At 37.6% G+C, this 12,632-nt stretch overlaps 1 protein-coding gene across 1 annotated transcript; it reads left to right on the top strand.

Annotated features, from left to right (window-relative positions):
- The first annotated feature begins 3,899 nt into the window (after nt 1–3,899).
- On the top strand, nt 3,900–11,080 carry LOC122639322 (5' exonuclease Apollo-like). Its single transcript, XM_043832146.1, has 4 exons — nt 3,900–4,274; nt 4,504–4,712; nt 9,093–9,200; nt 10,135–11,080. Exons 1-4 carry the CDS (start codon nt 3,983–3,985, stop codon nt 10,852–10,854), a joined length of 1,329 nt encoding a protein of 442 aa, XP_043688081.1. The 5' UTR covers nt 3,900–3,982; the 3' UTR covers nt 10,855–11,080.
- Nucleotides 11,081–12,632: the final 1,552 nt, after the last annotated feature.

Raw genomic sequence — 12,632 nt, forward strand, 5'->3', positions numbered from 1 at the left:
TTTTTCTTTATCCTAACACTAAAGAAATGAAAAATAATAAAAAAACACTCAAAACCCTCAAATCCCTATATCACCCCATCTCTGCTCCTTCACGCCGTTTCTACAATCTTCTCCAAATCTTCTCCAAACGAAACAGCCTAAATCCGTTCTCTTTCCCTTCTGTTTCCCTTCTCTTTCACTTTTCTTTCTCTTCTCTTTCCCCCTTCTCTTTCCCTTCGGCCTTCCATCTTCCCATTGTGCAATTTCTGCAAATTATCCCCACATCGAAAAATAATAGGGAAGAATCGTTGAACCTGAAGGAGTTTTGAAGTCTGAAGGAGTTGAACATCTGCAGCTTCGAAGGTGATGCTGGAAGGGAAGTTGTAACAGAACCCTTTGTGATGTCTGGATATCTGGAATGTTGGATTAGCTTCATCTATCGTTCTCGTTTGGACTTTGGAGGAGAAGGCTGAGGAGGAGAACTGCAAGGCAAGTTTGGACCAATTAGGTATGTCTGATTGTTCTTCTTCTTGTGTATCTCTCTCTTGGTTTTGTCCCTCGCTCTCTTCTCTTTGCTCTTTCTCTTTTTTTTTTCTTTTCATTGGGTTGAACCCTAGAAGGGTTTAATCGAAGTTTTAGAGGAAAAAAAGGGGTGGTGGGCGTTTTCGTTGGGAATCGACAGTGGTTTTTTTTTTTTTTTAAAGTCAAATGGGTGGGGTGATTTTCAATGAAAATTGAAGAGGTTATCTGGTTTGGGGTCAAGTAATTAGATGGGAATGAGAGTCGAAGGGAAGAGTGTTTTGCTATGGAAGTCCAGGGTTTTTGTTTGCTTGTTTGTTTGTTCGCTGTTATAGGCTTACAACAGGGGGTAATAAAAGGAGAATAGGTTGTTACTGTTGGAATCGGAAGGGGGTTGGGGAGATGGGGCTGTTGTAGATAAATTTTTTTACAGCTCTATGTGGCAGAGGCCAAAGGCATGGAGGTGTAGAATGTAAAATAGAGATCTCTTGAACTTTTGAATTAATGGATGGAAACGGATACATACCAAATCCAGGTCTTTTCTTAGATAATTTTTTTTCTTAAATTTATTTTGGATTATTGAATATTTTTTGTGTGGCTTTTAGGAACCCGACTTTTGGGTTAGTGTGATGGTATGAACATGTTTGATTTTATTACTGAGGACTTGTAGTACTGCTCTTATTTTTCTTCTTGTAATCCATCTTCTATCTTTTGATTTTCACAGTTTTTCTTTCCCTATTGCATTTGTACATAATTAAGCTTAGAAAGGAGCAAAATGGAGAGAAATTTCAGATCTCAAGCTAACGAGATTCATTGAGTGCACTGTTTATAATCTTTTCATTTTTACTGCTTTAAATTAAGTTAAAATATTTTACTTGCAAGAGGTGGAATATGACAATCGCAGTGCAGACAATTTTAAAAACTTACAATCTGATCAACTTTGGCATAGTAAAAATTACAGGCATAACAACCATTTTAAAAAAAAAAAAAAAATTAAAGTCAAGTCAGTTCAGGGACAGGGTCAATCAGGGCCAACCCGACCCTATCAGGGTCAGGTCGGGCCGGGCCGGGTTCGAGAAAAACCTGGTAGGGTCGGGTTAGGGTTGAGGATTTCTTGGCCCCGCCAGGGTTGGGTCGGTCGCGCGGGGTTTAGGTTAAGACCTCTAGGGTTAGGGTAGGGTCAGGGTTTAGGCAGGCCCGGCCCAACCCGACCCATTGACACCCCTAGTTTCTATGTCTAGACACAAGAACGTGCAAAATTACCTCCATCCTCTTGTGAAATAAAAAACCCATCCATATTGGTGTCGCTACATGTGCTCTCTTTGTCCCCCATGTTGCTGCAACGAGCCAGAGACTACATGACTAGACAAAAATCTCTTGTCTTGTAAATTGATATTATAATATGTTTGTTGGCCTCGGTTGGCATTTGGCAACCAACAGTTTCACAATCAAGACCCCTTAAGTAGGTCCATTCAAGTCTACCGGTATGGGCCAACTTTTGACACCCTTAGGTGGTAGGACAGGCATAAGAAATTTTTTTTTTTGGGAAATTTACACATACCACCCCTGAGGTTTGACGAAAGGATATTTTCACCCCCAGTTTTGGAAAATTCTACGTACCCCCTGAGGTTTGTAAACGGTAACAAATAAGCCCATTTCGTCAATTCATGACTAACACTGTTATATATTAGACTTGAATTGACGGAATTGCCCTTCTAAGAAGAATCCAAAAAAAAAGACGGTGAATGGACAAAATTATCCTTACAAAGAAAAAAAAAAGGGAGTTTTTTTTTTGCTCCTCGATCGCTTCTCTACTTGAATCCCCAATTCGAGCTCCCCTCCCTCCAATGCCATTGGAAATCTGGGAATCGGAGAGGAAATATTGAATGGTTGGGAGGGAATAAGGAAAACCCTATCGCCAGTCATGGAAAGTTGGTTGCTGGGTTCATCAGAACAGAAACGACATTACAAGGATCCAATCAGCCTCAAAACATTTTCCTCCACTCCCTAGCCCTCTGCCCTTGACTCATTTAGGCTTTTGATTCTTTCCAAATGTTCTCCATTCACTTTCAACCCTACCATGAACCAGAACAGAAACGACATTATATCTTTTATCAAAAAAAAAACCCAACTCTGAAAAAACAGAAGCCCTCTTGTGTGATTCGATTTCCCATTGCAAACCATAAAATGGACGCCATCTTGTCCAATGAGATTAATTAATATGGGCAATTGCTAATAATACCAAAATCCCTCTTCTCCTTCGAGCGGCAACCGATCAAGTTATAGATACAAGCGTTCCGGAGAAGAATGAATTGAACACTCTGAAGGCAAGTGGAAGAATGCGAGAGGAGAATGATAGAAGAAAGCGGTAATTTAATTCGCAAGGAAAACAAAATAAGGTTAGGGATTTGATCTTTATTTCTTGCCAGATTAGAATTCTTTCTCTAATCAAGTGGATCGATCCGGGTCAATTCTACAGGTGCCGCTGATGAGATTGATTATCCATTACTGGGTTTTTTTCGATCAAAAAAGAGAAAAATAAGAAGGTCTCTTAGATTACGATGCAAGACAACCAGCACAGGTGGAAGAGGAAACCATGAAATCGGAGAGTAAAGAAATGGGTTTCGAATCCCAATTTTTGAGTAGAATTAAAACCCTATTTCTCTTTTCTTTATTTTCTCATTCTTTTTAACTCTCGATCGCTTCTCTGCTTGAATCCCCAATTTGATTGGGGAAGATGAGTTACTTGCAGGTTTTGTTTCCCTTTGTAAGGGTAATTTTGTTCATTTACTTTTTTTTTTGTTTTTGGGTTCTTCAAGGGCAATTCCATCAGTTCAAGTCTAATTTTTAACAGTGTTAGTCATGAACTGACAGAATGAGCTTGTTTGTTTCCGTTTACAAACCTCAAGAGGGTTCGCAGAATTTTCCAAAACTGGAGATGAAAATATCATTTCGTCAAACCTTAGAGGTGGTGTGTCGTAAGAAATTTAACACATAGGTAAATGATATTGTGAAGTGTTGATATAATATCCATTGTATCCAAGAGTTAAAGTTACCATTTGACACATATTTGTGAAAATCACTTGTTCACCATATTTAGTAGTAAGGATCGATGAAGGAGACTACACTTTCCATGAAGATCCTCAAAGATTTTATATATCTAGATTAAGATCATAATCGTACATGATCTGATGATCGGTCAGTTTCATATCAATTCCCGATTTTTGACGATTCCAATTTGAATCTGGCGATCCCTGATTGATTCGCCAATTCAGTGACTTGTGGAGCCCACGGGGTATGTCAATGTACATAGGCTATGACTCATGGGGGCCCATGGGCCATGACCCGTGAAGTCTATTTCATCCAGGCTTCTTCACAGTACCGCGCGAATTTAAAAGAGGGAAAAGGAACAGAGACGAAGCTGAAATACCAGTGGGATTTAGGGCAAAACCTAAACGTGGAATTTGGAAACTCTCTCGAAACAATGGAGAAGGGGATGATAAGTGTGGACCGGTGGAGCGATCAAAGCCAGACTTATTTCTTGACTCATCTCCATGCAGATCACACAAATGGTTTGTCTTCCAACTGGAGCAAGGGACCAATCTTCTGCTCCTCTGTCACCGCCGAGCTCTTTCCCGTTAAATTCCCTGGTTTCAATCTTTCCCTGCTTACGGTTTTGGAGATCGGAATTTCACATTTGCTTTCTTTGGTATCTCGCTCCACCGGATTGGAAACTTCTGTTCAGGTTACACCCATTGATGCTCACCATTGCCCTGGTACGTCACTTTCGCTCCTGAATTGAATGGTGTTCCACTTGCTGTGATTTAAGTTCTTTTTATCTGTTTGCTTGTGTTTATTAGAAAGAGGGCTGGGCGTGGAAGAGAAGGGATAGTGTATGTTTCTTTTATGGGTCAACTGTGTAATACTTTGTTATCATCTGCAGAACCGATTTCATTTTTTTTACGAAGTTCTTTTATTTATGAATTTTTTTTTTCAATTGGGCAGGTGCTGTCATGTTCTTATTTCGTGGTGAATTTGGATGTGTCCTCTACACTGGTGATTTCCGTTGGGAATCAACCAGTGAAAGGGCACATTTGGGGAAGAACACACTCCTCAATGCTCTAAGGGGTGATAAAGTGGACTTCATTCACTTAGACAACACTTACTGTAATCCATTGTATTCCTTCCCTCCTCGTGAAGCTGTTGCCCAGCAGGTTCACTTCCATCCATGTTCATTTATTGGTACATATGAAAGTATGATATTTTGGCAAAATGAATTCTTTGGTGACTCTGTTAATCATATGGCAGTAGAATATTAAATTCATGTCATGAACAAATCGTCGAATGTCCAACATTAAGCAATTTGTGTCAAGCAGTCCAGATGCTTGTAGTAACATTATGATTAAGCAAAAAATTTGTTTTATGTATGGTTAAAATTCTAATTTAAAAGTGGCACTTGCTATATCATAATTTGTTATAAGTAGTCGAACCACTTGGTTTCTGGAAAATATTTTTATACACAAGAAATTCTTTGTTTATAGACGTATTGATTATATTAGGACTTACCTGTCAATCAAAAGCTTGACTTATATACCCATGCTGCCGGTGTAGGAGGAGTCTCCCATGGCACACCAACGGCTGCGTAGGACAGTATTGTCAGCAGGAGGCCCACAATGGTCTAGGAGGAGAGAGAAAATGAGTAAAAAAAAACCTTTGAGAGGGCACTGTCACTGAGTGCCCGATTTGTATTGGTATGACCAGAGGCTGATCCAATATTTTTTTTTGGTATGTCACTAGCTGATCTATGCACATTGAGCCCAGGTTTGTAAAATGAACCAAGGAGAATCTTTTTCATTATAGATTTCATATCAAATGGCCTTGAACTCTGAAATTTTTATTCTTTTTTGCTATTGCATGCTCTAACATACTTCAACTGGAAAAAAAAAAGTAAAATAAAAATGCGGATTAAGTGATTTGGAGGTGGATGGAATCATTCCTTCAGTTTGGGTTCATCATTGAACAATTTCAAGGTGTTGTTGTTCCTCTTGAATCCATTCTTTGCCTGTTCTTTTCAAGGTTTAAGGGTCAGCCATTGCTTGGATTGACAGTGGCTGACCAAATCAGGATCAGTCAGGCCATTCAATCATGATCCCTTGATTCTTTTTTTCTGAAAGGTAACAAACTAGCATGAATACATGTTAAGTCCAAATTTTTTTTTCCCTTGAAGTTTGTTCATAAGTTGAAGTTGTGAGGACAGATTCTTCCTGTTATGACTAAAAATCCCCTCTATTTATAAATTGTTTCTGTTTTACACGATTCTAATTTAAATTCCAGATTGATCCTTTCCTTCAAATGAATTTACTGTTCGCCTTTCCCAAAAGGCCTGAACTGTCCAGAAATTACGAAATGGACATTGTTCAATTTATTTGAGATTTAATCACTTATTGTTGGCCCATAGCAACCTTATTACGGTTTTGGATTCCTAGGTTGCACCAGATCCTTAAATCCTTGCTGGTTATTGGTCTTCGGCTATATTGGATTACTTGTCTTCCTTTTTTGTTTTCATAATATTCTTCCAAACGGTTATTTTTTTTTTCTTATAAAATATGACATTGTACCATCCTCACAAGGATTGGTGAGTTGAGTTTATTTGTTTAATAAAACAAGACATATTGTTATATTTTTACTATATTTTTGCCTTTTGAAATAGTTTATGTATTTACTAAACTTCCATTTTGTGTCAATGGGACAAAATTTTCAATAATGTGTTGCTTGGTGACAAGGTGGTTTGCTGGATGGTGTCTAGTCTATACCTGATGTTTAAAGTGACTGCAGGGGCAACTAGGTGGTTAGGTGTGATGTGATTTACATTTATAGAGGTTTTAACTTATATAGAATGCTTTGTTTAAGATTATAACTTATAATTGATAGTTGCATGTTAGCTTGAGTTGGTGGACATATGGTATTGCAATTTTTTTTAAAAAAATTCAGAATAATGAAGATTCAGAGGGAAATATCTTATGGAGCTAGGAGTCAATTGTAAGTTCTCAAAAATAGAAATTTACATCAATCAATTTGATGCAGTTGCATTAGTCATTAATCTCATATGAGGCCTTTGCGCGAGGTTGGGAGGCCCATAAGGTGCTAGTGGCAGTCCAATGAGCTTAAATTGACCTTTGGATAGTTATATCATAGGTTGGGGCTGTTGGGCCTTTTAGTTTTTGGGGTTTCACTGTAATTGGGCCTAATTTATAGGCCCCATAAAGTGGAAATAAAGTTAGTACACTGGATTAGTAGTTAAGTATTTGAGTTAGAGTAGAATACATAATAGATAGAATTCTGTTTTGACTTTATTTACTTTATTGAGTGTGCAAGTGTGATTAGGAGTTCTTTTCTGAGTCAATTTAGGAATTTTAGAAGGTCTTTATATATGCAATACACTCCCATCAAAATAGATGATTTGAGTAAAGAATAGTGATTTAGTCTTGGCGCTATTCAGCAGTGTATACGGTATGGTTATCCCATACATGATTTCTTCTTTTCTTTTATGTTCTCTTCTTCTCTCTTCTTCCTCCCAAGTAGATCAATCTCATCTCTCTTCCCTCACCTTGCATCGATTTGATTTCTTCCCTTAAACACACAGCTTCTTCTTTTATCTCAGATCTGATCACAGATTTGATCAATGGGCCTGCTTGCATCTGAGATCCATAATCTGGATTTTTAGATTGCATTATAATTAGAGTAAGTCTATCAAAAAATAAAATCCTAGGTGACTTGTTAGTGATGCAGATCTAAATGCCTACTTTTGTTGAGACTTGAGTTCTTTTATTTCATGTTTTTAAGTTAGTTCTCTTATGTTTTAAGTGTTTTAAGTTTGGCCCAGTTGAACTGGTGGTTTGTTTGGTTTAGTTTAAGATAGATATTTTATTTCTTGTCTTTTATTTAAAATTTGGAGAGGGTGGACCTCGGTGCAACGGTAAGGTTGCTCCATTGCTACCTAGTGGTCGCGGGTTCGAGTTGGGAAACAGCCTCTCTGCGAAGCAGGGTAAGACTGTGTACACTATGACCCTCCCCAGATCCCACAGTGGCGGGAGCCTCATGCACTGGATACACCCACTTTTGTATTTAAAGTTTGGATCCATGTCCTTTTTGAAGAGCACTTAAGATGTTAAAAAGGAGTGTTGAGTTGTAATAGGAGTCAGCTAGGGGGTTTCCTAGTCAGACTCTAACTTGGATTTTTGATTGCCTTATAAATAAAGACCAAGGGCTGGACATTAGCCCATGATTTTATCTTCAGAAAAAAACTGCTGTTGCTCTCTTCTATGCCTGAAGAAACCCTTGTGTGTGATCAAGGTTGGCCGGTGTTTGATCCAACCAACCACCTTGCGGCGGGAAGCCCTGGTGCTCTACTCTCTATTCTATCCTCTCTTTAAGGTACTGATCAGTTACTCTAATTCTCTGCAATTCTGTATTACTGTTTAAAATTCTTCAGTCCTTCAACATTATAATTGTTAATTGGAGGTGAGTTTCACTCCTGATCTAGATTCTGTTTTCAATACTCTTCAATCGATATTATTGTCTGTCAGAATCTGGTTTTAATTCTTGATTCTGTTGGCTAATTAGAACAGTCCTACTCATACTAGGATTGCTTGACTGGGGAGTTTTACAATGCTGATTTTGAATCTGTTGATAGAATTCTGCAATTGATTTTTTTCTCTCTATCATCTTCTGTCTTCAAATTCAGATTCTACCAAGTATTTGGTACAGTCCTATCTCAAGTAGGATTGCACTTCAAGGATCTTGAACCTGAAATCGATTTACCTATCTGCTGGTTTGTTTAATCTGAAAGTATCATTGCCTACTCATAGTCTGTTGATTTATCTAAATCTGAAATCTGTTCTTTGATCAGAATTTTAGATTGACAGTTTTGCCCCTTTCCTAGTCTTACTCGGATTTCTCTACATTCTAGATCCCACCATTGGATCTTGCTGAAACTTTCACTAAAGGTCACCCTATCTATTATTAGAACTGGACCTGAACTTTAGGCTAATCTGGTGGTTTGATTTTGTTATATGAAATTTCTCTGGATCTGGATTTTGTTCGCTGAATATGTGATTCTGTTAAGCACTGTTTAATCCCTTCCACTACTACATTAGTCAGATCAATTGATTGGTCTTGCCATGGCATTTTAAGAACATTTACATACAGTTGAAGTTTGTGAATAATGAAAAGATTAAAAAAAGGAGAACATAATGTTGTCAAGAATTGAAAATTGTTCCTTCTCATTAGAGGAAAACTGACAGCAATCTATAAAGCAGATGTTTCTTAGGTGTAGAAAATAATGTTCTCAAAGAAATGAAATGAATAGAAGTTATGTAATTTAGAACCTTAAAGAAGTTGATCTATGCATTTTCTTCTTTTAATGTAAATTATATTTCTTAGATATAAATTACAATGACATGTTTCGCAAATACCTCTTCTTGTAAACCCCATTTCAACTGCCAATTATGTGCTTGGACATGAAACTGTCAGTGTAGTTCCAACATACATTTGGGTCTTACTAATTGATTATCTTCTTTGTGCCTGGTTGACAGGTTATTGATGTTATTACCTCCCATCCTGAACATGACATAATTATTGGGATTGACACATTGGGGAAAGAAGAACTTCTAGTTTGCATTTCACAAGCACTTAAGATAAAGGTCTACTTACATCCCTTTGTTGGATAGGAGGATTTATGTTTATAGATATCATAACTGAACATGTAATACTTGTGCAAGAAAATTGGCATCAAGCAGTAAGCCTGCTTTGGTAGTGGGTTTTATACTTATATGCCCAATGTATTGGTCTTTCATAGGACAATTCTTGAACAAGGATTACTATGTGGCCCCAATGATCGTCCTTCCCCCCCTTCTACTTCATGTTTGTGACCTTGGCCAATGGTCTTGTAATGGTGGTCTAGGACTAGACTATTTCTGTAGCACATCTATTTCCTCTAGATAACGGCTATTGCTAGAACTTATTCCCATTAGAACAGGCATTATCCTATCATTTAGTACCATAATGACATTCTTGTATCTGTATATTTTTTCTGGTAGAATTAATAATTCGTTGTCAATTAAGTTTATGAAAGGGCAGTGCTATTAGAGTTTTTGCTTGGGGCACTACATCTTTGATTCTAGACACTGGTGTAGGATGTGAAAATTAGTTTAAGCAGATATTGTAGTATCTATAGCACTGCCCTGCTATAACATGTCACATTTTAATAATGAAACAACTTTTAAATCTAAACGTTACTGCTGCAACTTGTAATTGAAAAAAGAACCGGAGAAAAGCTTTTGACCTCTTACATTTCATTCTATCAAACTTTGGACCTTATTTTCTAGCTAATCTTTTCAGTTTGATTTGATTTTTTTTTCCAAGTTCCTGATTAGGAGCTCACATTTAATGGGATAAATGTACTCCTTGATCCTTATTCATTGTGAGGTCACATTTTCATGTCAATCATGGATTTTATGTATAATGATGATGATTCTGAGACAATGTTTATGTATTGAGAGAAGAAACTAAAACTTTTGTTTTGTTGGCTTTTAACTCCGTGGTTTACTTACAATTCTCCTGTGACGTTCTCTGAAGATTTGGGTGTGGCCAGAACGCTTGCAAACGATGCACCTGCTTGGATTTCATGATATCTTCACAACAAATACTTCTCTTACTAGGGTCCGAGCTGTTCCTCGTTACAGTTTTAGCATCGACACTCTCAAGGGATTTAATACTATTCGCCCAACAATTGGAATAATGCCCTCTGGTCTTCCTTGGGTGGTGAGATCCATCAAAGAGAATGGTGATTCTCTTGCTTCTCTTCCAGTTTCCCACGATATTAGAAACAAGGTGAACGTAGATGTTTGGGCTCATGTGAATGGAAGTCAGCTGAATGAAAAGCCATGCTATGCCCAAAGGCTTCATAATTACATCTTCTCACTACCATACTCTGATCACTCATGCTACCATGAAATACAGGAGTTTATTCAGCTTGTCCAGCCGGCCAACATGAGGGGTATAGTTTCTTCATTATTTTGCGAATCTGATCCTATGTACCATTTTGGCCACCTTTGTGTTACAAATCAACTACATGAGCAGTCATTCAAGAAAGTCAGAAGAGGGGAGGTAAATGGAAGTGACAAAGCTACCCAAAACAAGTCTATACTTGGATTTGAAAAGAACCTTCAGACAAAAGCTAAGAGAAAGAAGACAATAAAAATTGGCTTCTTACGTGTTCATCTGCGAAGGGTAAGTGTTCTCAGACGAACAAGGCGTGGTGCAAAGCTTGCAGGAGTTGACAGTACTACTGATTGATCAGTTTTGAATGATGAGGATGTTGGTTTGCATTTGGATATGAGCAAGCTCAGATGTGCTGTGACAAGTAAGCCGTAGTGTAAAAGATTGATGAAACTGACAGTATTATTAGTCAGGGTTGTATGCTAATATAGAAAGTGCACCCATGTACAAATATGGCATATGCCAGCTGGATTTTGAATAATTGAGTTTCACCTGAAAGTTAATCTGTGTGGATTTAATTCTTTAACAAATCACAATTTGGAGTAGCTTGCCTACACTAATAATTTTGTTCACCTATAAACAGCTCTGTTTGAATGTGGAGTATTATGCAAGCATGTTAAAGGATCTGTCAAAATGGATCTCAACCTTTGTCTCAACCTTTGTAATGTCTCCCATGAACTCTCTCTCCCCACAATGATAATGTATCTGAAGTCTTCATTTTGAGATACACGTTCAACAAACCTATATGGGTTTTGAGTTCCCAAGACACCCTTCTCTTGAGTGGCCCTGCACTGAAAATCACTCTGTTCTGCTGTTGTCCTGCTCTTCCATGTTGGCCATTTCTTTATTTTAGAGGTGTCACCAGGCCACTGTTTTTCATTGGTCCATCCCTGTCCTTTTTTATTACTTGAATTATGATATCCAGATGCTTGACTACAATTCTACCTATTTAATCCATTTATGAATAATAACAGGGGATTGTAATGGACCAGTCTGTATGCTATACCTGAGAAATACTCTACAGCAAACATTGATATGGTTGTTTTGGAGTAATGGCATACACTATGAGTGGTAAGGTCAGATATCGATGGGATGACTTAAGGAATAGGGGTTGAAGATGACGGTAGAGTAGGGTAAGGGATAGAGAACAATAAAACCTGAATCCTTTTGACTTTAGTTTGAAGGGAATACAAGAATTTTAGTAGCCGTATCATGTCGCTGTTATCTGATTCAAGTATAACATGGGAAAAATTAGCCTCTATGGCTAACACCATTTCAAGTTGAATGGACAGAGCTTCTCCAGTAAGGACAGTAAGGACATTGTCAAATAGGGATGGATCTGAAACAGCAAACACTTGAGCACCTTCAATTTCTAGCAATCACTCCAAGACCTCCAGTAGATGCATTCAAAGAGAGCGCTGCATCGCAATTAATCTTCATGAATCCCAGGCTTGGGGGAATCCAGTGGGTAGCATTCACTTGCTGTTGAGACTGTGGATGATCGAACTTGTTAGTTCATAGGATTATTTGCATTCCAATATTCAGAGAAGTAGCCTTGTTTCTTGTTGGACATTATAGTCGAGCCACTTTAGATCAAGTATCAATTTATGTATTGATTGCATTATTTCTTATGTGAGGTATTTTGAAAATGAGTTTAGATGGTTATCTTTGTAAAAGACAATGGAGATGGATTTATTACAAAACAATCATCTCATTGGCATACAGAAGAATGATAACTTGTTTAATATTATGTATGTATGGACCGAAGAGTGAATTTTAAGCTTATAAAAATATATTTTGAATATTATTAGGTAAGAAATACAGGAGATATTAGTTATAGGTGGTTGAACCACTTGGTTTCTGATAAATATTCTTATACACAGAGGTCCTTTATTTATAGAAGTATTGATTATATCATGACTTGCCTTTTCAACCATAAGTGTACTTTTTCTGTCTATTTTGTAGAATCAACCAGTACCCATTTGGGGCAGCCATAGAAGATTGTTCAGAAGTCTATTAGGCACAGCCAAACATCTAAAGGTTGTGAAGATGACCATCAGTTAGAACATTATTGA

Source organism: Telopea speciosissima, chromosome 9, assembly GCF_018873765.1.
Source record: "Telopea speciosissima isolate NSW1024214 ecotype Mountain lineage chromosome 9, Tspe_v1, whole genome shotgun sequence".
NCBI lineage: Eukaryota > Viridiplantae > Streptophyta > Magnoliopsida > Proteales > Proteaceae > Telopea > Telopea speciosissima.